Genomic DNA, 26,853 nt, shown 5'->3' with positions numbered 1-26,853 from the left:
AGCTAATAGGAGTTTATTAACAAAATGTATTAATTCATTAATAATTCTGAAATCATCTCATAAATCAACACGTTCAAGTAGCAAACGACATCTAACATGGAGATCTAATCTATTAAACAGCAAACACTATGTACAAAGAGTGTGTGTGTGTGTGTCTGTGTGTGGCATGGAGTGATGAGTGGAATGGGTGTAATGACCTTGAATATCCACCAGAGGGAGGCAGAAGTTGGCGGGTCAATTTGGTGACCGTGACGACCACTAGGGGCATGCAACGGCGCTCAGTGGGAGAGCGCAATGGTATGATGTGTCCACCAGGTGGACGTCAAGAGGAAATGCAATGACATAAGCGAACAGTAGAGGCGTTTGACTCGCTCTTTCTGGGGGCCGCAATGGTTGCTTAGCGACCAGCTATACAAGATGGCCGTCACGCGAGTATGCGCGAGGGCGGTCTCAGAACAACATGGTCTCACCTACTCCCGTAAACACTGGTGGACTTTGTCGTCCCGGTTCTGAGCGGCGGAGTTCTAACGGGACATGCAGTTAGAACTCTGGTGATGGATGTGGATGTGGTTTAGCAGCACCAGATAGCAGTTTGGCTGCTAAATGTGACTGTGTGTGTGTGTGTGAGCTTATCTGATCAGATAACAGGAGCGGCGGCGGATTAGTGAAGGAGGGGGAGAGAGAGAAGGGAGTTAAAAAGTTCTGGGCCGGTCCACGTGAGTTAACACGTGGCTCCTTGTGTCTCCGTACGAAGTCCTGCGTCTGGATGGACGTGAATCCGTCTTGGAGACGGTGTGTCTTCACAAGTCGGACTTTTATACCGGCGCATCATGGTCCGGCTCCCTGCTGTGCTCACCATGGCCTTGGCCAATCAGAGCCGGGTTGGCTTCAGAGTTTCCGGGGAGTTTTCTACGGCTGTGGATGGAGTTGGTGGATCCCCCTGGTGGTGAGGTGCAGGGATGCAGCTTCCAGGGAGGGGTTGCCGTGGACCCCCTGGTGGGGGTCACGTGACCAATGGTGAATTTTTCCATTGGCGACCACATGTTCCTTTGTCCTGAGGGGGTGAGCCATGGAGGCCAGGCCCAACACAATGAACCAACACATGAAGAGGAGGAGGAGGAGGAGGGAGAGGAAGAGGAGGAGGAGGAGGAGGAGGTGCAGGCCGAGGAGGAGGAGGAGGAGGAAGAGGAGGAGGAGCAGGCCGAGGATGAGGAGGAGGAGGAAGAGGAATAAAAGGAGGAGGAGGAAGAGGAATAGGAGGAGGAGGAGGAGGAGCAGGCCGAAGAAGAGGAGGAGGAAGAGGAGGAGGAGGAGGAGCAGGAAGAGGATGAGGAGGATGAGGAGGAGGAGGAGGAGGAGGAGCAGGCCGAGGAGGAGGAGGAAGAAGAAGAGGAAGAGGAGGGGGAAGAAGAGGAAGAGGAAGAGGAAGAGGAAGAGGAAGAGGATGAATTTGAATTTGAATTAATTGTAAGGAAAGCCCCTTGAGATGCAACATCTCGTTTCCAAGGGGGACCAAAGGAACATAGAACATAAAACAGTTGACATGCAGTTTCACTAACAGCACAATACATAATAAGTGTAACTCTGGAGAACAATAAAACATTGGACAATCTTGCTCACACAACCCACTCAGGAGCAGGAAGTTCAGTCCACATGGTGGTGGTTCTTCGTCACATCCTGAGGAACCCTGGTTCGATGCTGGACTCTCACAGCTCTTCACACTGCACCACTGACACTCAGTTGATCTTCTGGTGGTTCCTCTGTCGCTCACTGCTGGATGAAGCTCTGCTCTCCTCAGTGGATCTTCAGGACATATAGTGTCTCCGACTTGACATGTACATCAGCCAGAAATCCCGAGAGCTCCCCGTCCACCTGCAGAGAGATGAGAGAGATGAGAGGTGATGAGGAGAGTCTCTGTGGAGCAGCCAGGACTTCAGTCCTGTCCACAGCAGCAGCTCAGAGCTCATGAAGGACCACCACTGTCAGACCAACACAACAAGCCTGAGGCTCCTCTGATTGGCTGACTGTGTCCTCTGCTGTCCAATCCTGAAGCTGCTCAGCGTTCTCCTCTCACAGCCTCACAGAGCAGTCAAACTCTGGATCTTTGTTCTCACACTAACTGTGTTTAGTAGAAACCTGCTGGAAGCAGCATGGACTCACTCCAACATCTACTGACCTGAGAGTCTGCAGGCTGCAGTCTGGACTCTGCTGAAGACCAACCAGCTGCTGCACATCTGGACCCTCAAGGTCGTTGTTACCCAGGTGGAGCTCCTTCAGGTGGGAGGGGTTGGACTTCAGAGCTGAGGCCACAGAAGAACAGCTGATCTCTGACAACCTGCAGTCCTCCAACCTGAATAAAGAGAGAAAGCAGCAGAATGAATGAGGAGAACCAATCAGATGTGTTGATGGAGAAATGAGCAGCTCCACATTACGGTGTCCTGATCAATGAGCTGTTCTGTTGTTGTGGATCTTCATCACACTCATCCTCCACATGTCAGCACAACATTGCCACTCCTCCTCATGTCCACACACATCAGTAACAAGCTGCTGAGCTCAGTCCATCTCTCACTGCAGGATCAGAGTCTCACATCACAGCTGCTCACAAACATTTCTCCTTCTACAACAGTAACAGACAGTCAACTGACCCCAGAGTCTCCAGACTACAGAGTGGACTCTCCAGAAAACCACACAGCTGCTCAACTCCTGAATCCTGCAGCTGGTTCTCACTCAGGTCCAGATGTTTCAGATGTTTCAGGAGGGAGGGGTTGGACTTCAGAGCTGAGGCCACAGAAGAACAGCTGATCTCTGACAACCTGCAGCCCCTCAACCTGAATAAAGAGAGAAAGAAGTGAGATTAGAGGACAAAGTTTGATGTTGAAGTCATTGAGACTGAAGAAGGTTCAGACTGGAAGAGTTTAGAAATGTAAAGTCCAAACAGCTGAAGCCACCAGGAGGAGAAGAGTCTCATCAACATGCTGATCACTAACATGCTGCAGAGCTCAGTCCATCTCTGTCCTCCAACATCTGGATCACAACACACACACACACACACACACACACACACACACTCCTCCTCCTCCCCCTCTTGCTGCTCCTCCTCCTCCTCCTCCTCCTCCTCCTCCTCCTCCTCCCCCTCTTCCTCCTCCTCCTCCAGTGCTATAAGAACCTTTAAATTCAGTGTCTATAATGAAATTCTCTATATTTTTCCATCAGTTCCTGAAAATGAAGTCAGTTTAACTGAAACTTCTGGTGAAAATCCACTGAAACGTCAAAACAAAGTGTCTAAATCCTTTAAAGCTCCTGGCTTGGTGGGACCAGATTGGACCTCTTGGTGGGTTCTGGTCCACGGGCCTTATGTCCTCTGCTGTTATGTGAAAGTCAAACTTAAGGACTGGTGACGTCACACTCCTCCTCCACCCTGTGCTGGAGGCTCCGCCCCTCTGCAGGGATCTTTGGGATCATTATGTTACATTACTGCATGGAAGTGAAGCCAGAGTGTTTTATGAAGTAATCATGGAACCTGATTGGAACTAACTTCACTTCCAGGTCTTGTATGGCGTTCTGACCGCAGGCTGAGGTCTGCATGAGGCAGCAGGGGGCGCTCCGCTATGAGACGCATCATTAATAGAACTTCTTTCTAATGAAGCCAGACTTTAGCTTCATCAGTAACGACTAAACAAACCACATACTACTGGAAAGGAAAGCTTGGATTTGGAGCCATAAAATGATCCTTTTAACGGCTTCATGTGAAAGAAAAGTAGAATCAGAGTGTTTCTGTAGGTTGTCATTGTCCCTCATCACGGTGTGTTAACAGTTAAATATGTGTCCGTGCACAGTGACGTGTCTGCTCAGTACAGGGTGGAGCTCTTACCGCTCCACCCCTCACAGGTTCTACTGGAGTCACAAGAAGTTGGAGGCGCATGGAGCGGTGACGTCAGCGTGAACAGGGCCGCTCGGAGGGGCCTGGAGGCTACAATGACGTCATTCAGCCGCACGGAGCCGTACAGAGCTCGCGGACACGTCAAGAATAAAACAGGCTTTATGGATCAGTGGCGCCACCTGCTGGAATCCTGGACTCACCGTGAGTACAATTCTTTTGAAGGTGTGGAAAAAATTAAAGTTAAAGCCTTGGGCTGCTGTTTCTAGAGCTACAGACTCAGAACTATTCATAGAGCTACACAGAAAAGAATCTCACATGACATCAAGAAGAAATGATTGTTAAAGGAGAACCGTTCCAAATAAAGACAAAGTGTCGCGTCATTCAAAGCACAAAACCTTTAAACTGGACGAGGAGGCGGAGTCTGTGTTTAAAACTTTGACGGCAAATAAAAACAGAACCGCTCCACCACTGAAAGTGATATTGGGGATTATTGAGGAGGAGAGTCTCCTCTGTCATTTAATAGGTTTCTGAAGTCGATAGATATTCGTGCTCAGAGTAGCTAGTGTTTGAAAATCTTATTTTGAAAGGCAAATTGTGGCCTTCCTGTCAGATTTAGGTCAGGGGTCCCAGCATGTGAATTGTCGGGCTCGATGAAACGAACAATTGACTTTTGGTTTGATCTTCACTACGACATTACTACGGGCTGTGGTCGCTGTTTTGGTTTCTCTAAGAGGCGCTAGAGAGTACATTTTGGCTCTCTGGGGGTTAATGAGCGTGCCAAAATTGGTGAGTTTTTGAGCATGTTTAGGGTTTTTTTATACAGGTTTTTATTTTTTTTTTACAAAAAACTAATAAGAAACATTCCAAATACAACAGGGTCCTGGCCTCCAGGTCCAGGCCTCCTTTGGAGGTCCTGGCCTCCAGGCCCAGGCCTCCTATGGAGGTCCTGGTTTTTCTGCTCGGTCCCTCATAATGGTGACTTCAGCTCAAACATCTGCAATTAAAAAAAGATTTTACTGCCAGAGTGCAGAATACCTGCGGATGTTCCAGCCCTTGGTTTGACATGCTGCTCTGATTTTGATTTTTAGTTTAAAAGGCTCAAACAGAGTTGTACTTTTCAGGCGAAAGCAGTAGTGTGTTACTCTAAAAGACCAGCAGAGGGCGCATGGCGATTGAAGGAGCCTAAAAGCTGCACAGAGGCAGCAGCATATTAAATCCTGCAGCCGAGCCAAACCCCAGCTCAAGTGGTCTGCCTCTTTGTTTCCTATTACAGGATGGAATCACACCCCTACATGACACACACTGGGTCAGGGGGGCAACAATGGCAGAGTGAGGGAGAGTTTGGAGCTCCAGCTGGGAGATCAGTGACTCTTCATCCAGGAGAGATCAGCCTGCTTTGAAAGCTGAAGCTCAACATGGAGCGTGTCAGAGGTTGTCAGTGAATTCTCCACTGCAGCACCTTGCTTCTTCTACCAAGCTTTGAAATGTGGAGCTCCACACGGCTCTGCCACAGTCACAGGACTAAAGCCCAGAGAAGAAGTCTCAGTTTCTCATGGAGATCCTCAGTGTGGATCATCTCATATCAGCCTGATGTCTGACCTTTAGTGTCAACACAACTTTCACTGCACACAAACTCAAACATGGAGTCTGACCTCAGAGTCTCCAGACTACAGAGTGGACTCTCCAGAAAACCACACAGCTGCTCAACTCCTGAATCCTGCAGCTGGTTCTCACTCAGGTCCAGATGTTTCAGATGTTTCAGGAGGGAGGGGTTGGACTTCAGAGCTGAGGCCACAGAAGAACAGCTGATCTCTGACAAACTGAAGCCCTCCAACCTGAATAAAGAGAGAAAGAAGTGAGATTAGAGGACAAAGTTTGATGTTGAAGTCATTGAGACTGAAGAAGGTTCAGACTGGAAGAGTTTAGAAATGTAAAGTCCAAACAGCTGAAGCCTCCAGGAGGAGAAGAGTCTCATCAACATGCTGATCACTAACATGCTGCAGAGCTCAGTCCATCTCTGTCCTCCAACATCTGGATCACAACACACACACACACACACACACACACACACACACACACACACACACACACACACACACACACACACACACACACACACACACACACACACACACACACACACACACACACACACACACACACACACACACACACACACACACACACACACACACAGTTATTGTGTTTTTATTCTTTCCTAAATATTTTAAACTCTAAAAGTTTTTCTTTAATGTTGAACAAGTGTGAATATTTCATTCCAAACTCTTCTATACTGAACTCCAAACCTTTCAACATTTGTTTCCTGAATATTTTATAACTTTGGGGTATATCTCAGTGTAGCTGTTGGTAAAATAAAGGGTTAAACATAGAACTATACAACATAGAACTAGTGTTGTCACGATACCAACATTCTGGTAACGATATCGATACCACCATGTAGTTCGATACGTTTCCAAATAAACAGAGAACACAAAAAATGTCATTAGATACAGCCTGTCTTAAGTACGACCAATGTCTTTAAATGGTTTGTCACTATGCAGTAATCTTTGACAACCTGCAGCCCCTCAACCTGAATAAAGAGAGAAAGTTTCCAGATGTGAGTCAGTAGTTTGGAGATAAACTCAATCACCCTCTTTACTGGTTTCATCTCCATTTAGTCTCAATCTGAAGATTTGGTTTTACATTTGATAATAATTTCTATGATTTCTTCCTTACTAATGAAATGTCTCTGGGTCTTTCTCTTTACACTCTTTAATAGATTCCATGTGTCTTTAATAGGATTCTGCTTTTCTTACATTTCACCACTTTTATTCATATTTATTTAAATCATTTCTTAGTTGTAGTTAACTTATTTTTGTATTTCACATATTTATGTGCCACTTCTTTAGTTTAGTGTTTTATAGATTCTCTGTATCCTGTATTTTTCCTTTTGACAGAATCTTTTAATCCTTCTTTGATCAATAGATGATCTTTGTTATTGTTTTCTTTGTTTAACATTTCTTCCTAATTCTGCATTTCTTACAGCTTTATTCACATTGTTGTCTAGATATTCTGATTCCCAGTCACTTGTAATAAATAGCTCTTTTCCACCAGCTCCTACTCAGCCTTACTCCACTTGACCCTACTGGCCTTGCCTCTACTCCACTCAGCCTCACTTGTTTTCCATTACAATAGAACGACCACGGCGTGGGCGGAGTCATCGGAGCTTTCTCCGTCATGCACAAGTAATCACCCCGATGTGATGCTTCACTGTCCGGTGTTTCGGTTTCACTGGTGCTGCTGTTAACTGGTGACTTCTGCCACAAGCTGTTAGTAGCTACTGATGTTAAAATAAGAACAACAAACCATACGATACTTTAAATTCTAATGGAAATGTGGTTAAACAGCGTTCACCAGGACAGCTGCAGACTTTGGTCCGTTTTTGTTTTTTATTGTGTTCAGGTTTAAAAAATGGCGGGTGAATGAGCAGCCTGCCGTCTCCTCGTCTTCGCTCGCTTGGAACCTCAGTGTACTACGGTGTACCATGAAAGTACCTGGTAGCAGGGACCATCATGTAGTGGGAAAGTGTCAAAGGTGAGTAGAGTCAGGTGGAGTAAGGCTGAGGAGGTGGAGCAGCACCTTAACCTATTTAAGGTGCTGCTCTGGTGAGGACAGGTAACTTGTTTAGAACGTATTCAGGAGCAACACTGATCAGGTCCAATCAGCAGTTTTTCCTTTGGACATGTCAAAGTATTTATTTGATATCCACAGTCCAATTGTTGATTCCTGTCCTCAATGACTCGCCCAATACTGAGTTCCTCTACCACAATAAATGTTTCCTCCTACTGCCACTCTCCCTGGCCCGGTTCACAAACTGTGTCTGCACACCTGGCATCCATTAGGTGGAGGCTTTAGAACCTCCACCTTGCCCTAGCTCTGTACTCTGGACTGTCTGTATTACAATCTGTTGTCCTGATTGTTTTGTAAACAGTTGATGTTGTTGGGAACACTGGTTGTACATCAGGCAGTTTGACTGTTGATTATGATGAGTAACAGTGATATGAACACTTTTTTCAGTAATGAGTAATCTAACGCGTTACTATTTCAAAACCAGTGATGAGATTAAAGTTACTTCTCCAAGTCGTAACCTTGTGTTACTATTAATATTGTAGCATTACTATTGTAGCAATAATATTGTAGCATTACCATTGTAGTGATACTATTGTAGCATTACTGTTGTAGTGTTACTATTGTAGCGTGACTATTGTAGTGTTACCAATGTAGCATTACTATTGTAGCATTACTATTGTAGCGTTACTATTGTATCGTAACTATTGTAGCATTACTATTGTAGCGTTACTCTTGTAGCGTTACTATTGTAGCATTACTATTGGAGCGTTACTCTTGTAGCGTTACTCTTGTACCGTTACTATTGTGGCGTTACTATTGTAGCGTTACTATTGTAGTGTTACACTTGTAGCATTACTATTGTAGCAATACTATTGTAGCATTACTATTGTAGCGTTATTACTGTAGAATTACTATTGTAGTGTTACCATTGTAGCATTACTATTGTAGCATTACTATTGTCGCGTTACTATTGTAGCGTTACTATTGTAGCGTTACTATTGTAGCGTTATTACTGTAGAATTACTATTGTGGAGTTACCATTGTAGCATTACTATTGTAGCATTACTATTGTAGCATTACTATTGGAGCGTTATTACTGTAGAATTACTATTGTGGTGTCACCATTGTAGCATTACTATTGCAGCAATACTATTGTAGCATTACTATTGAAGCATTACTATTGTAGCGTTATTACTGTAGAATTACTATTGTAGTGTTACCATTGTAGCATTACTATTGTAGCAATACTATTGTAGCATTACTATTGAAGCATTACTATTGTAGCATTACTATTGTAGCGTTATTTAATAGAACTTCTTTCTAATGAAGCCAGACTTTAGCTTCATCAGTAACGACTAAACAAACCACATACTACTGGAAAGGAAAGCTTGGATTTGGAGCCATAAAATGATCCTTTTAACGGCTTCATGTGAAAGAAAAGTAGAATCAGAGTGTTTCTGTAGGTTGTCATTGTCCCTCATCACGGTGTGTTAACAGTTAAATATGTGTCTGTGCACAGTGACGTGTCTGCTCAGTACAGGGTGGAGCTCTTACCGCTCCACACCTCACAGGTTCTACTGGAGTCACAAGAAGTTGGAGGCGCATGGAGCGGTGACGTCAGCGTGAACAGGGCCTCTCGGAGGGGCCTGGAGGCTACAATGACGTCATTCAGCCGCACGGAGCCGTACAGAGCTCGCGGACACGTCAAGAATAAAACAGGCTTTATGGATCAGTGACGCCACCTGCTGGAATCCTGGACTCACCGTGAGTACAATTCTTTTGAAGGTGTGGAAAAAATTAAAGTTAAAGCCTTGGGCTGCTGTTTCTAGAGCTACAGACCAGAACTAATCATAGAGCTACACAGAAAAGAATCTCACATGAACATACCTCTCTCCCTCGTCACATTTGCATGTTTACAAACTCTTCACAAGAGGGCAGTGTTGCACCACAAGTCTGTGTGTGTGTGTGTGTGTGTGTGTGTGTGTGTGTGTGTGTGTGTGTGTGTGTGTGTGTGTGTGTGTGTGTGTGTGTGTGTGTGTGTTCCGTCTGCAGCCAGCAGCCCTGAGAGAGAATCAGCACTGCCGATGTGGACATCAAGAAGAAATGATTGTTAAAGGAGAACCGTTTCAAATAAAGACAAAGTGTCGCGTCATTCAAAGCACAAAACCTTTAAACTGGAGGAGGAGGCGGAGTCTGTGTTCAAAACTTTGACGGCAAATAAAAACAGAACCGCTCCACCACTGAAAGTGATATTGGGGATTATTGAGGAGGAGAGTCTCCTCTGTCATTTAATAGGTTTCTGAAGTCGATAGATATTCGTGCTCAGAGTAGCTAGTGTTTGAAAATCTTATTTTGAAAGGCAAATTGTGGCCTTCCTGTCAGATTTAGGACACGGGTCCCAGCGTGTGAATTGTCGGGCTCGCTGAAACGAACAATTGACTTTTGGTTTGATCTTTCTACGACATTCCTACGGGCTGTGGTCGCTGTTTTGGTTTCTCTAGGAGGCGCTAGAGAGTACATTTTGGCTCTCTGGGGGTTAATGAGCGTGCCAAATTTGGTGAGTTTTTGAGCATGTTTAGGGTTTTTTTATCCAGGTTTTTATTATTTTTTTTACAAAAAACTAATAAGAAACATTCCAAATACAACAGGGTCCTGGCCTCCAGGTCCAGGCCTCCTTTGGAGGTCCTGGCCTCCAGGCCCAGGCCTCCTCTGGAGGTCCTGGTCTTTCTGCTCGGTCCCTCATAATGGTGACTTCAGCTCAAACATCTGCAATTAAAAAAAGATTTTACTGCCAGAGTGCAGAATACCCGCGGATGTTCCAGCCCTTGGTTTGGCATGCTGCTCTGATTTTGATTTTTAGTTTAAAAGGCTCAAACAGAGTAGTACTTTTCAGGTGAAAGCAGCAGTGTGTTACTCTAAAAGGCCAGCAGAGGGCGCATGGCGATTGAAGGAGCCTAAAAGCTGCACAGAGGCAGCAGCATATTAAATCCTGCAGCCGAGCCAAACCCCAGCTCAAGTGGTCTGCCTCTTTGTTTCCTATTACAGGATGGAATCACACCCCTACATGACACACACTGGGTCAGGGGGGCAACAATGGCAGAGTGAGGGAGAGTTTGGAGCTCCAGCTGGGAGATCAGTGACTCTTCATCCAGGAGAGATCAGCCTGCTTTGAAAGCTGAAGCTCAACATGGAGCGTGTCAGAGGTTGACGGAGAATTCTCCACTGCAGCACCTTGCTTCTTCTACCAAGCTTTGAAATGTGGAGCTCCACACGGCTCTGCCACAGTCACAGGACTAAAGCCCAGAGAAGAAGTCTCAGTTTCTCATGGAGATCCTCAGTGTGGATCATCTCATATCAGCCTGATGTCTGACCTTTAGTGTCAACACAACTTTCACTGCACACAAACTCAAACATGGAGTCTGACCTCAGAGTCTCCAGACTACAGAGTGGACTCTCCAGAAAACCACACAGCTGCTCAACTCCTGAATCCTGCAGCTGGTTCCAACTCAGGTCCAGATGTTTCAGATGTTTCAGGAGGGAGGGGTTGGACTTCAGAGCTGAGGCCACAGAAGAACAGCTGATCTCTGACAAACTGCAGTTCATCAACCTGAATAAAGAGAGAAAGAAGTGAGATTAGAGGACAAAGTTTGATGTTGAAGTCATTGAGACTGAAGAAGGTTCAGACTGGAAGAGTTTAGAAATGTAAAGTCCAAACAGCTGAAGCCACCAGGAGGAGAAGAGTCTCATCAACATGCTGATCACTAACATGCTGCAGAGCTCAGTCCATCTCTGTCCTCCAACATCTGGATCACAACACACACACACACACACACACACACACACACACACACACACACACACACACACACACACACTCACACACTCACACACTCACACACACACACACACACACACACACACACACACACACACACACACAGTTATTGTGTTTTTATTCTTTCCTAAATATTTTAAACTCTAAAAGTTTTTCTTTAATGTTGAACAAGTGTAAATATTTCATTCCAAACTCTTCTATACTGAACTCCAAACCTTTCAACATTTGTTTCCTGAATATTTTATAACTTTGGGGTATATCTCAGTGTAGCTGTTGGTAAAATAAAGGGTTAAACATAGAACTATACAACATAGAACTAGTGTTGTCACGATACCAACATTCTGGTATCGATACCGATACCACCATGTAGTTCGATACGTTTCCAAATAAACAGAGAACACAAAAAATGTCATTAGATACAGCCTGTCTTAAGTACGACCAATGTCTTTAAATGGTTTGTCACTATGCAGTAATCTTTGACAACCTGCAGCCCCTCAACCTGAATAAAGAGAGAAAGTTTCCAGATGTGAGTCAGTAGTTTGGAGATAAACTCAATCACCCTCTTTACTGGTTTCATCTCCATTTAGTCTCAATCTGAAGATTTGGTTTTACATTTGATAATAATTTCTATGATTTCTTCCTTTCTAATGAAATGTCTCTGGGTCTTTCTCTTTACACTCTTTAATAGATTCCATGTGTCTTTAATAGGATTCTGCTTTTCTTACATTTCACCACTTTTATTTATATTTATTTAAATCATTTCTTAGTTGTAGTTAACTTATTTTTGTATTTCACATATTTATTTGCCACTTCTTTAGTTTAGTGTTTTATAGATTCTCTGTATCCTGTATTTTTCCTTTTGACAGAATCTTTTAATCCTTCTTTGATCAATAGATGATCTTTGTTATTGTTTTCTTTGTTTAACATTTCTTCCTAATTCTGCATTTCTTACAGCTTTATTCACATTGTTGTCTAGATATTCTGATTCCCAGTCACTTGTAATAAATAGCTCTTTTCCACCAGCTCCTACTCAGCCTTACTCCACTTGACCCTACTGGCCTTGCCTCTACTCCACTCAGCCTCACTTGTTTTCCATTACAATAGAACGACCACGGCGTGGGCGGAGTCATCGGAGCTTTCTCCGTCATGCACAAGTAATCACCCCGATGTGATGCTTCACTGTCCGGTGTTTCGGTTTCACTGGTGCTCCTGTTAACTGGTGACTTCTGCCACAAGCTGTTAGTAGCTACTGATGTTAAAATAAGAAAAACAAACCATACGATACTTTAAATTCTAATAGAAATGTGGTTAAACAGCGTTCACCAGGACAGCTGCAGACTTTGGTCCTTTTTTGTTTTTCATTGTGTTCAGGTTTAAAAAATGGCGGGTGAATGAGCAGCCTGCCGTCTTCTCATCTTCGCTCGCTTGGAACCTCAGTGTACTACGGTGTACCATGAAAGTACCTGGTAGCAGGGACCATCATGTAGTGGGCAAGTGTCAAAAGTGAGTAGAGTCAAGTGGAGTAAGGCTGAGGAGGTGGAGCAGCACCTTAACCTATTTAAGGTGCTGCTCTGGTGAGGACAGGTAACTTGTTTAGAACGTATTCAGGAGCAACACTGATCAGGTCCAATCAGCAGTTTTTCCTTTGGACATGTCAAAGTATTTACTTGATGTCCACAGTCCAATTGTTGATTCCTGTCCTCAATGACTCGCCCAATACTGAGTTCCTCTACCACAATAAATGTTTCCTCCTACTGCCACTCTCCCTGGCCCGGTTCACAAACTGTGTCTGCACACCTGGCATCCATTAGGTGGAGGCTTTAGAACCTCCACCTTGCCCTAGCTCTGTACTCTGGACTGTCTGTATTACAATCTGTTGTCCTGATTGTTTTGTAAACAGTTGATGTTGTTGGGAACACTGGTTGTACATCAGGCAATTTGACTGTTGATGATGATGAGTAACAGTGATATGAACACTTTATTCAGTAATGAGTAATCTAACGAGTTACTATTTCCAAACCAGTCATCAGATTAAAGTTACTTCTTATATTAAGTCCATGAGCGTTACTATTACAACGTTACTAATTTAGCATTACTAATGTAGTGTTACGAATGTAGCGTTACGAATGTAGCGTTACTACGGTAGCGTTACTAATGTAGTGTTACTATTGTAGCATTACTATTGTAGCGTTACTATTGTAGCGTTACTATTGTAGCGTTACTATTGTAGCAATACTATTGTAGCGTTACTATTGTTTTGTTACTATTGTAGCAATACGATTGTAGCAATACGATTGTAGCGTTAGTACTATAGTGTTACTATTGTAACTTTATTATTGTAGTGTTACTATTGTAGCATTACTATTGTAGCATTACTATTGTAGCATTATTATTGTAGCGTTACCATTGTAGCGTTACTATTGTAGCGTTACTATTGTAGCGTTACTATTGTAGCGTTACTACTGTAGTGTTACAATTGTAGCGTTACTATTGTAGCATTACTATTGTAGTGTTACACTTGTAGCATTACTATTGTAGCAATACTATTGTAGCATTACTATTGTAGCGTTATTACTGTAGAATTACTATTGTAGTGTTACCATTGTAGCATTACTATTGTAGCATTACGATTGTCGCGTTACTATTGTAGCATTACTATTGTAACATTACTATTGTAGCGTTATTACTGTAGAATTACTATTGTGGTGTTACTATTGTAACTTTGTTATTGTAGTTTTACAATTGTAGCATTACTATTGTAGCCTTACTATTGTAGCATTACTATTGTAGCGTTACTATTGTAGCATTACTATTGTAGAGTTACTATTGTAGTGTTACTATTGTAGTGTTACAATTGTAGCATTACAATTGAAGCGGAAATACTGTAGCGTTACTACTGTAGCGGTACTACTTAGCATTACTACTGTAGCGTTACTATTGTAGCCTTACTATTGCAGTCTTACTATTGTAGCGTTAATATTGTAGTGTTACTATTGTAGCATTACTATTCTAGCGTTACTATTGCAACGTTACCACAGTAGAATTACTATTGTAATGTTACTATTATAGCCTTACTATTGCAGTGTTACTATTGTAACTTTATTATTGTAGTTTTACAATTGTAGCATTACTATTGTAGCCTTACTATTGTAGCATTACTATTGTAGCGTTACTATTGTAGCATTACTATTGTAGAGTTACTATTGTAGTGTTACTATTGTAGTGTTACTACTGTAGTGTTACTATTGTAGCATTACTATTGAAGCGGTAATACTGTAGCGTTACTACTGTAGCGGTACTACTTAGCATTACTACTGTAGCGTTACTATTGTAGCCTTACTATTGCAGTCTTACTATTGTAGCGTTAATATTGTAGTGTTACTATTGTAACTTTATTATTGTAGCGTTACTATTGTAGCAATACTATTGTAGCATTACTATTGTAGCGTTACCATTGTAGCGTTACTATTGTAGCGTTACTATTGTAGCGTTACTACTGTAGTGTTCCTATTGTAGCATTACTATTCTAGCGTTACTATTGTAACGTTACCACAGTAGAATTACTATTGTAATGTTACTATTATAGCCTTACTATTGCAGTGTTACTATTATAACTTTATTATTGTAGTTTTACAATTGTAGCATTACTATTGTAGCCTTACTATTGTAGCATTACTATTGTAGCGTTACTATTGTAGCATTACTATTGTAGAGTTACTATTGTAGTGTTACTATTGTAGTGTTACTACTGTAGTGTTACAATTGTAGCATTACAATTGAAGCGGTAATACTGTAGCGTTACTACTGTAGCGGTACTACTTAGCATTACTACTGTAGCGTTACTATTGTAGCCTTACTATTGCAGTCTTACTATTGTAGCGTTAATATTGTAGTGTTACTATTGTAGCATTACTGTTGCAGCATTAATTTTGTATCGTTGCTATTGTAGCATTACTATTGTAGCATTACTACTGGAGCGTTTCTATTGTAGCAATACTATTGTAGCAATACTTTTGTAGCATTACTTTTGTAGCATTACTATTGTTTTGTTACTACTGTAGCATTACCACTGTAGCATTACTAATGTAGCGCTACTATGGTAGCGTTACTATTGTAATGTTACTACTGTAGTGTAACTGTTTTAGCGTTACTATTGTAGCTTTACGATTGTAGCATTACTTTTGTAACGTTACTATTTTAGCATTACTATTGTTTTGTTACTACTGTAGCATTACCACTGTAGCGTTATTAATGTAGCGTTACTATTGTAGTGTTACTATTGTAGCGTTACTACTGTAGCTTTACTATTGTAGCGTTACTACTGTAGCGATACTATAGTAGTGTTACTATTGTAGCATTACTATTGTAGCATTACTATTGTAGCGTTACTATTGTAGCATTACTATTGCAGCATTACTATTGTAGCATTAGTAGGGTAGCATTACTATTGTAGCATTACTATTGTAGCGTTACTACTGTAGCGATACAATAGTAGCGTTAATATTGTAGTGTTACTATTGCAGCATTACTATTGCAGCATTACTATTGTAGCATTACTATTGTAGCATTACTATTGTGGCATTACTATTATAGCATTACTACTGTAGCATTACTATTGTGGCGTCCAGCAGGATGAGTTCTTCTCTACAAAGACACTTTATTATTAAACAGAAGCGGCTGCTCGTTCTCTCCTCCAAACTAACAGACACACACAGAGCATGCTGTCTGACCTGACCCACCCCCTTCTCCACTCTCAGCCAATCACAGACCAACTCGCTCTAACGGTGCGTTCAGGTGACACAAAATAATTGGAACCAAGAAATGTCAACACTAAACTATATCATTGCAACAAGAACTGCAGAGATGTTGAACTCTTTTTGTATTTTTTTTTCTTTTTCTTTTTCAATCAATCAATCAGATACTTTATTTGTTCCAGAGGGGGGTAATTAATAGGTTGCATAGTGCAGATAGATAGATAGATAAATATATAAATAGATAAATAGTGCAACAACAGACTACAACTACATCACCACGTAAATAACTAGCTGCAATAGTAACAATCTGATAATAAAAGCGTGAGTCAGATATAAATACAACAAAGAATGAAGGTCAAAGGTTAAATATGTATCAGCAGGTGCAGGAGGCAGTGGTCAGCAGAGCTTTTGGCAAAACCGGTTGTCATTTCTATGTTCAGAGGATGGGGTGTTGTCGACAGCTGTTGAAAGTAACTAAAACGTTACTTGTAATCTAACTTAGTTACTTTAAAAAACAAGTAATCAGTAAAATAACTAGTAATCAGTAATTTGATTACTTTTTCAAGGTAACTGTGTCAACACTGATTAGTGATGATCAAAGAGTCATGGATCATGAACAAAAAATGGAATCTGATGTGCATCAGAAAACCTCGGGGCACCACCTGTTTAACAGGAAATGATGACAATTTATATCAGTCTCATCAAGATAGACTGTAAAAAACTATTCATTGGAATTTGAAGTCATAGTTAAATTAATATCAATTAACACAATTAATCATAAAGGATGAAGAATTTCAGAGTTCCTGACATAGAAGAGGTCGACATTTCATCCACCCTTGTACACATTAATAAGACAGCAAGTAGTGACAGTAGGATTCCTAAGATTATATTCATTTAAAATGAGAAGAAGAAAACTACACAGGTTCTGTGTGAGGGTCAGAAAGTAAAGACAGTGGTTCATGAAGCTTCATCTGGCCATCACTAGAATAAACTATTCTATTCTATTTTGTCCCGTCGCTGTGCTTCACTCCACTGATTTGACTGGTTGCTTCATAAGAAGTACTGGTCACTGTGAGGCTCTCGCCTCTGCTCTCTCATCCTCCTCTCTTTCCTTGGTGGATCCTCAGCCTCCTAAGTGATGATATTTTCATCCAGCCACAGGAGCACACCTGAAGTGAGTGTCCTGCTGCTGCTGGGCTTGTCTCATGTGTGGTGTTCTTGCTCGTAGTCGTGTCGGTGTCAGAGTCTGAGGCAGAACTCTGTGACATGGAGCATCACAAACACAGTGAGTGGAGGAAGTAAAGCTGCTGCTCTCCACCTGAACTTACACTGGAACTTTACTTTGTAGTTTTACTTCCTGATTAATAGAGGAGAAAACATCAAGAGGCTGCAGTGTTCTACTGAGATGTTTTACTGATGTTCTAGAGATGTGAGCAGGAGAACAGAGAGTGGTGGATATTAATGATCAATAATGTCAGAACCTGAGAGCTTCCAGTTTACAGTGAGGACTCTCCAGTCCAGCCGACAGCAGCTTCACTCCTGAATCCTGCAGGTTGTTGTTACTCAGGTCCAGATGTGTCAGACTGGAGGACTGAGAGCTGAGGACTGAGGACAGAGCTCCACAGCTTCTCTCTGACAGACCACAGCTGCTCAACCTGAAGAAGAAGCAACAATGAAAACCAGTTCAATGTTTGTCATGGACTCAGTTCTACATATTTGTTCATGAACCACCTACACAGCTTTGTTGGAGGCTTTGACCACTGGCAGCAGCTTCAGAAGAGCCTTCTCTGAAGCAGAGTATTTCTTCAGGTCAAACTCCTTCACATCTTCTTCTGATGACAGTAAGATGAAGACCAGAGCTGACCACTGAGCAGGAGACAGTCTATCAGTGGAGAGACGTCCTGATCTCAGGGACTGTTGGATCTCCTCCACCAGAGAACCATCGTTCAGTTCATTCAGACAGTGGAACAGATTGATGCTTCTCTCTGCAGACAGATTCTCACTCAGCTTCTCCTTGATGTACTGGACTGTTTCCTGATTGGTCTGTGAGCTACTTCCTGTCTGTGTCAGCAGACCTCGGAGGAGACTCTGGTTGGTCTGCAGTGAAAGACCCAGGAGGAAGCGGAGGAACAGGTCCAGGTGTCCATTTGGACTCTTCAAGGCCTCGTCCACTGCTCTCTGATGGAGACGGTGGAGATTGTTCTTCATCAGGACTGTTGACCACCAGGAGGTTTGTTGTTGTTTATCCAGGAGGTTGATTCCAGAGCTGATGAAGGTCTGATGGACATGAAGAGCAGCCAGAAACTCCTGAAGGCTCAGATGGATGAAGCAGAAGACCTTGTCCTGGTACAGGCCTTGCTCCTCTTTAAAGACCTGTGTGAACATTCCAGAGTACAGTGAGGCTGCTCTGAGATCCAGGCCACACTCTGTCAGGTCGGAGTCATAGAAGATCAGATTTCCTTTCTGCAGCTCATCAAAAGCCAGTTTTCCCAGAGACTCCACCATCTCCCTGCTCTCTGGACTCCAGTGTGGATCTGTGGCAGCTCCTCCATCATACTTGACCTTCTTGACTTTGGCCTGGACCACCAGGTGGTGGATGTACATCTGAGTCATGGTCTTGGGCAGCTCTCCTCCCTCTCTGCTCTTCAACACCTCCTCCAGAACTGTAGCAGTGATCCAGCAGAAGACTGGGATGTGGCACATGATGTGGAGGCTTCGTGAGGTCTTGATGTGGGAGATGATCCTGCTGGCCTGCTGCTCCTCTCTGAACCTCCTCCTGAAGTACTCCTCCTTCTGTGGGTCAGTGAACCCTCGGACCTCCGTCACCATGCCGACACAGTCAGGAGGGATGTGATTGGCTGCTGCAGGTCGTGTGGTGATCCAGAGGCGAGCAGAGGGAAGCAGGTTCCCCCTGATGAGGTTTGTCAGCAGCACATCCACTGAGGTGGACTCTGTAACATCAGTTAGGATCTCAGGGTGCTGGAAGTCCAGAGGGAGTCGACACTCATCCAGACCGTCAAAGATGAAGACCACCTGGAGGTCTTCAAAGCTGCAGAGTCCTGCTTCTTTGGTTGGAGTGAAGAAGTGATGAACAAGTCCCACCAAGCTGAACTTCTTCTCCTTCAGCACATTCAGCTCTCTGAAGGTGAATGGAAATGTGAAGTGGACGTCCTGGTTGCTTTGGTCTTCAGCCCAGTCCAGAGTGAACTTCTGTGTCAGGACTGTTTTCCCAATGCCAGCCACTCCCTTTGTCAGCACTGTTCTGATTGGTGGAGATCTTCCAGGTGAGGCTTTAAAGAGGTCTCCTGGTCTGATGCTGCTTTCTGCTCTGGCTGCTCTCCTGGATGCTGTTTCAATCTGTCTGACCTCATGTTCCTCATTGACCTCTGCAGTCCCTCCCTCTGTGATGTGGAGCTCTGTGTAGATCTGCTTCAGGAGGGTGGACTCTCCTGCTTTAGAGAGCCCCTCAAACACAACCTGGAACCTCTCCTTCAGGGCACATTTCACCTTCTGTTGGCAGACTCCAGCAGAAGCTCCTGAAAAGAAGAAAGCAGGAATGAGTTGAGTGTGTTTGACATTGAATGTGAAGATGACAGTGTGTTAGTGGAGATGTTTCTCCTCCATCAGCTCCATCCAGCTCCTCAGTGGAGACCAAACAGCCTCTGATCTGATGCAGATGTTTGCATCACAGGAGCAGCAGAGTTCAGGAACTCTCTTTGTGTCTCCTCTTCTCTGCTGCTTGTTTTGGACTTTCTGCCTGTTTCACACTTTCTGTGTCTGACCTGGAAATGACCTGTGTTCTCTGGATGGACTCTGTTTCTGACTGCTTTCTGCTCCAGCTGAGAACATTTCAGCTTCATCTCCATCCTGTGAAATGAGATCAAATCCTCTTACTGCTCCTCAGACGCTCAGCCAGCTCCTCCTGCTTCATCCTCCTCAGGAAGTCCAGGGTGATCCTCAGAAATGACTCTCTGCTGCTCCTCTGCTCTTCATCCTCATCCTCCCTCTCACTCTCTGAGCATGCTGGGTAATCTGGACTCAGGAGCTTCTTCATCTTCTTCAGCTCCTTCTTCATGAAAGTCACCATGTTGTCCTCCAGCAGCTGGAACAGAGAAACATCTGGAGTTGACTTTGAGCTGAAACTGAAGCCAGATTGAGATGTGAGTGTAAATCCAGTGCAGAGAGCAGGATGGACAACATGTGAAGCCAAATCACACTTCATGTGGGATCTCCAGCAGAAGCAGCTTCAAGCATCAGTGAAGCCTGGAAGCTGGATGAAGGTTGGACTGTTTCACTTTGGACCTGAATGGATCTAATAAGCTGAGTGTCTGTTTCATGTTTCAGCTGGAAGTCACAGCAGCTTCTTCTGTCTCATGATGTGACAGTAAAGTGTTGAATGGAGACGTGTTCTCACCATAAATGTGGAGTCCAGATGTCTTTGATGCTGAGGGGCGGAGCCACCAGGGAGAAGCTGGGAGCTCTGCTGGCTCACGCTGCAGAAACATGTTGACTTTGTTAAAGCTGCTGTGTGGTGTGATGAGGAATCCTGAGACAAACACTGATTCTCACCCCTCATCACCACTTCCTGCTCCACATTTAAAGGTAAAGGGTTCCCCCATAGAGTGGTCACTCTTCATGGACACACAGCTGGATGGAAACCCAGAGTCAGAGCTAAAAACAAACACAACATGAGGAACAGACTTACTGGAACAATGGAAGATACATGGAAGAACTGAGACTTTGATTCTCTAAGTCAGACTTTGTGAAAATACTGTGAGGATATTTAATAGTTATAAACTGTAGTTCCACATTTAAAGTTACTCTACCAGAAAAACAATCTTCAAAATGTACTTCCCATAAAACATCTCCCTTCTGCAGAGAGAATAAACCAAAACACCAAAACAAGACCATCAACACTCATTTGGACTCATTTCCAACCTGCAGTTTCCCAAATCGATCCACCAAAGTTGATGTTTACAAACCAAACATCAAACTGTGTTGATGTTTCCTAACTGACATCATCTTGGGAAATCTGCCACAAGGGTTTCTGGGATATCAAAGATGGCGTCGCAGAAGCTGAAGCAAAATGATGAATATTGGACCGATTCAGCCCAAAATAAAAGACTGGACTTTCTCAGAGAAAGAGGATTAGAACCTCCAGAATATTCTTAAAGGTTGTGAAACTGATCATTAATCAGCAAGAGGTCAACACACTGGTATGTTCCTTTAAATTTAAATGCTGGAATTATGTGTTTGTGTGAGTGTCATGACCAATTCCATTCAGAAAGGTAATAATGTATCAGAGATCAACATCAACAACTGAAACTGGATCCTACATGTTTCATGTTTCCCAAATGGATTCTGGTCGAATAACTTTAAAGTTAAAAATCATTCAGTTCAAATCTTTTACATCCCCCCCATCCCCCTCTCCTCTGGTGTTCCCCAGGGCTCTGTACTTGGTCCCACCTTCTTCATTGTCCATCTCCTCCACTTGTCCATATTTCTCATAAATACATCATGAAGTTTCTTTGCTATGCAGACGACACTCAGCTCTACGTCTCCACCAAACCAACTTCACCCTCCCACCCACCTCCATCAGTGACTAATTACAGGACATCAAGTCCTGGTTCTTCTTCTAATTGATCAAACTCAGCAGTGATAAAGAAGTTCTCCTCATATGATTCAGGTCCATTAAAGCTCCTAGTTAGTCCTCCATCATGGACAGCTCCTCTGGTTCCCCTCCAGTCAGGGTGAGGAGTCTGGGTGTCTTCCTCGACAGCACTCTGTTATATCCAACCCACATCAATAGAATGACTGAGTCAGCATATTTCCACCCTGGTAACATCAAGCACTGTTGCTCCTCCCTCTCACCCAGCAGCACCTCCACACTGCTCCACACCCTGGTCACCTCCACCTGTTTCCTTCTCTCTGCTCTCCCTCTCAAATCCTCCAGAAACTCCACCTGCTGTCAAATTCTTCTGTATGAATCATCATCAGAACACCTTCCATCCTTCACATGACCCTGCTTCTCCAGAAACTCCACTGACTTCAGTTCAACAGCTTCACTTCACAATTCTTTTCCAGACATTCAAGTTCCTGATGAAGCTCCTCCCTCTGTACCTCATTGATCTCCTCTGTCCCTCACCCTCCTCCTTCACGCCTCACCAACGTCCACAGTACTTCTCTGACCTCCTCTCTCAGCCTCACTGACCTCCAGCCTGGATGAACATCAGGAGGTCCAGAGCCTTCAGCCAGCAACTCTGGAACTTCTTCTCAACCAACATCCAAATCATCCAATCACTGACAACTTTCAAATCTTGTCTTCAAACTTTGAAACCAGCAGATTCATCATCAAAATAGGACTTTTGAAAGAGTGGAGGATCAGACTTTGCTGCTCAGTTTGTAGTTTGGACTCTTGTACTAAAATACTGGAAGTGAATCTTAGAGTGAGCACAACTTCTCTCACTCTGGTTTGGAGGAAATAAAAGAAAAGAAAGAGTTTCTTACTTTGTGTCTGAAGGTCCAGGTTCAGCACTGAAGTTTATTGGATGACTTTTGGACCAGTCACTCTTCATAGACAAGCTGCTGGATACTGAAGACCCTGCTGTGTGTCTGAGCTTCTCACCTCTACACACACACACACACACACACACACACACACACACACACACACACACACACACACACACACACACACACACACACACACACACACACACACACACACACACACACACACACACACACACACACACACACACACACACACACACACACACACACACACACACACACACACACACACACACACACACACACACACACACACACACACACACACACACACACACACACACAGTCAGAATATTGTATTAGATCACCAGATCACACTTGGTTCTTCTCATTTCATTTCCTGTTTTCAACAAAATAACTTTAATGTTATTTTCTTCTGGAAAAGTTTTCAGGAATTGATCAGTAAAAATATGTTTGATGAAAGAACTTCAATAAGCTTCATGTCATTTCCAATCTGCCATTAAAGTTCCTGGAAAAGTAGTAGCATCTGATCTTGACTCTGACTTTTCCCACAATAATCTGTATGAACAGTTCCAGTCTGGTTTCCCTCAATGAAGCTCAGAAACAGAACCTCTCATCAGAATCACCATCAACCACCTGACTCTGGACTTTTACCCTCCCCCTCCTCCTCCTCCTCCTCCTCGAATCACCAACTCCATGTAACCCTCCTCTACAGACTGACGTCCATCAGACTGTCCATCACATCACTGGATTGGTTCCATTCAATTCCGTTTGATTTAATTTGATTCAATTCAATTCATAGAGAACCACAATAATCTCAAGGTACTTCTACAGAGAAAAAACTCAACTGTTCCACCACAGCAAGTAAAAGTAACAGTAGAAAGAAAAAACATTTGAACGGGAAGAAAAGTGTAGAACCAGACTCAGAGGAGGAGACTTTCTATAGAACCAGACTCAGAGGAGACTTTCTGTTCTTCTGGTTGAAGGTTCAAAGATATAAAGTTATGAAGTGAGAGGACAGGGACAGAGAGCGACAAGCAACATACAGATTTGTCTTTAGTTGCATTGAGTTCATTCAGGTCAAATCTTTTACATCCCCCCATCCCCCTCTCCTCTGGTGTTCCCCAGGGCTCTGTACTTGGTCCCACCTTCTTCATTGTCCATCTTCTCCACATGTCCATATTTCTCATAAATACCTCATGAAGTTTCTTTGTTATGCAGACGACACTCAGCTCTACGTCTCCACCAAACCACCTTCACCCTCCCACCCACCTCCATCAGTGACTATCTACAGGACATCAAGTCCTGGTTCTTCTTCTCATTGATCAAACTCAGCAGTGATAAAGAAGTTCTCCTCATATGATTCAGGTCCATTAAAGGTCCTAGTTAGTCCTCCATCATGGACAGCTCCTCTGGTTCCCCTCCAGTCAGGGTGAGGAGTGTGGGTGTCTTCCTCGACAGCACTCTGTTATTTCCAACCCACATCAATAGAATGACTGAGTCAGCATATTTCCACCCTGGTAACATCAAGCTCTGTTGCTCCTCCCTCTCACCCAGCAGCACCTCCACACTGCTCCACACCCTGGTCACCTCCACCTGTTTCCTTCTCTCTGCTCTCCCTCTCAAATCCTCCAGAAACTCCATCTGCTGTCAAATTCTTCTGTATGAATCATCATCAGAACACCTTCCATCCTTCACATGACACTGCTTCTCCAGAAACTCCACTGACTTCAGTTCAACAGCTTCACTTCACAATTCTTTTCCAGAGATTCAAGTTCCTGATGAAGCTCCTCCCTCTGTACCTCATTGATCTCCTCTGTCCCTCACCCTCCTCCTTCACGTCTCACCAACATCCACAGTACTTCTCTGACCTCCTCTCTCAGCCTCACTGACCTCCAGCCTGGATGAACATCAGGAGGTCCAGAGCCTTCAGCCAGCAACTCTGGAACTTCTTCTCAACCAACATCCAAATCATCCAATCACTGACAACTTTCAAATCTTCTCTTCAAACTTTGAAACCAGCAGATTCATCATCAAAATAGGATTTTTGAAAGAGTGTAGGATCAGACTTTGCTGGTCAGTTTGCAGTTTGGACTCTTGTACTAAAATACTGGAAGTGAATCTTAGAGTGAGCACAACTTCTCTCACTCTGGTTTTGAGGAAATAAAAGAAAAGAAAGAGTTTCTTACTTTGTGTCTGAAGGTCCAGGTTCAGCTCTGAAGTCTGGTTGAAGATGTTTGGACCAGTCACTCTTCATAGACAAGCTGCTGGATACTGAAGACCCTGCTGTGTGTCTGAGCTTCTCACCTCTACACACACACACACACACACACACACACACACACACACACACACACACACACACACACACACACACACACACACACACACACACACACACACACACACACACACACACACACACACACACACACACACACACACACACACACACACACACACACACACACACACACACACACACACACACACACACACACACACACACACACACACACACACACACACACACACACACACACACACACACACACACACACACACACACACACACACACACACACAGTCAAAATGTTGTATTAGATCACCAGATCACACTTGGTTCTTATCATTTCATTTCCTGTTTTCAACAAAAGAACTTTAATGTTATTTTCTTCTGGAAAAGTTTTCAGGAATTGATCAGTAAAAATATGTTTGATGAAAGAACTTCAATAACCTTCATGTCATTTCCAATCTGCCTTTTGTTTCAAAGTTCCTGGAAAAGTAGGAGCATCTGATCTGGACTCTGACTTTTCCCACAATAATCTGTATTCTGAATTTCTCCTCTTACAGATTAAACTTGGATAAGAAAGACCCACAAAGCAACATCAAGTGAGCGGCTCTGCGGTGAAGCCTGGAAGAGCATTAAAATAGAGGAAACCCGGCGAGCGCCTGCTGACGTCATGAGTTCACAACTTCAGCCAGTCATTGCCTGCAAAGGCTTTTCAACAAGTGTGAGAGATGAAGGATTGATTCTCTCTTATTTCATTGGTTCAGTGACTTTTGAGCCTCTGACATGAAGGGATTGTGTTCAAATCCTTTAGTTCCTCACATTGTTATGGGATGTTTTAGTTGAAGCCACTGAATTAAAGCTGAAGTCTGGAGGGTTTCATTTCTATTTCCTGTGGTAATATACAGAACAAAATGAGACAAACTTTGTCTCAGGACAAATCTTTGTGGACCAAACTGTAAGTTAGTGATGTGGGACGTTTGGACTTCAGTGTCATGTGGAGACGTCCACTTCCTTTAAACTCCCTGTTGGAAAGGTGACACTGCTCTGACCTTGGATCAGGTTAAGAGGAGTTAGAAACTCTGACCTGAAAGACAACACATGATCTTCTAGTCTTTGTCCTTTCCACTGCTTGTCCTTGTGTCTTTCATGATCACATTGGGACTGATCATGGGGACGGTGGAATGTCTCTGCACCTCATGTCCTTTACTGCAGCTCTTTTTCTGCTGCCTGTTGAAATCACTTCAGCTCACTTTGGATGACTTGAAATCACTGAACCTTGAGACGTGTCAATACAGCAGAGCCACTTTTACTACATTTCATCTTTCTATGGAGTTTACATTTAGTGTCCATTCTTCTGTTTGTTGTTTGACTGAATGCAGGAGGGGGGACGTCTCTTACCTGTCCACACACTCTGGTGGGTCTTCTTCATCCACGTCCCACATGTTGAGTCAGACAGAGAGAAACACACCAACCTGCTCAACACACACACACACACACACACACACACACACACACACACACACACACACACACACACACACACACACACACACACACACACACACACACACACACACACACACACACACACACACACACACACACACACACACACACACACACACACACACACACACACACACACACACACACACACACACACACACACACACACACACACACACACACACACACACACACACACACACACACACACACACACACGTTTCTATGTATTGTGGGGACCGATCTTTAAATCCTCATTTGTGGGGACACCCTTTTCTGTAGGTTCTGCAAGCCTGAAAAAAATCAGGTGAAACATCAAAAATGGGGGCAGGCTATACACACCTTTGTATTTTTAAAAAACACAAGTTTTTTTGATGAGCTGTTCTGTTGGAGACTTTAGGGGACATCCTGTCAATCGGGT

At 43.5% G+C, this 26,853-nt stretch overlaps 1 protein-coding gene across 1 annotated transcript; it reads right to left on the bottom strand.

The window, feature by feature from the left end:
- LOC308128378 (NACHT, LRR and PYD domains-containing protein 3-like) lies at nt 1–26,401 on the bottom strand. The gene is made up of 13 exons (XM_080494085.1): nt 26,325–26,401; nt 24,823–24,942; nt 22,607–22,726; nt 20,669–20,770; nt 20,514–20,592; nt 19,994–20,201; nt 17,835–19,635; nt 17,581–17,754; nt 10,935–11,117; nt 5,533–5,715; nt 2,646–2,828; nt 2,177–2,350; nt 1–1,872 (listed from the first exon to the last, which is right to left on the bottom strand). Exons 1-13 carry the CDS (start codon nt 26,366–26,368, stop codon nt 1,806–1,808), a joined length of 3,438 nt encoding a protein of 1,145 aa, XP_080350211.1. The 5' UTR covers nt 26,369–26,401; the 3' UTR covers nt 1–1,805.
- Between the last annotated feature and the right edge of the window lie 452 nt (nt 26,402–26,853).

Source organism: Lipophrys pholis, assembly GCF_963383615.2.
Source record: "Lipophrys pholis genome assembly, contig: SCAFFOLD_24, whole genome shotgun sequence".
Classification (NCBI taxonomy): Eukaryota; Metazoa; Chordata; class Actinopteri; order Blenniiformes; family Blenniidae; genus Lipophrys; species Lipophrys pholis.
Note: the sequence above shows the minus strand (reverse complement) of the source record. Positions and strands in the feature narration are given on the sequence as shown.

Excerpts from the sequence above, each read along its gene's own strand:
- LOC308128378 (XM_080494085.1), bottom strand. The coding sequence starts at position 26,368 with ATGTGGGACGTGGATGAAGAAGACCCACCAGAGTGTGTGGACAG. Across the intron at positions 5,716-10,934 it reads TGTAGTCTGGAGACTCTGAG|GTTGGAGGGCTTCAGTTTGT; the intron begins GTCAGACTCCAT and ends CTCTTTATTCAG. Across the intron at positions 2,829-5,532 it reads TGTAGTCTGGAGACTCTGAG|GTTGAGGGGCTGCAGGTTGT; the intron begins GTCAGACTCCAT and ends CTCTTTATTCAG.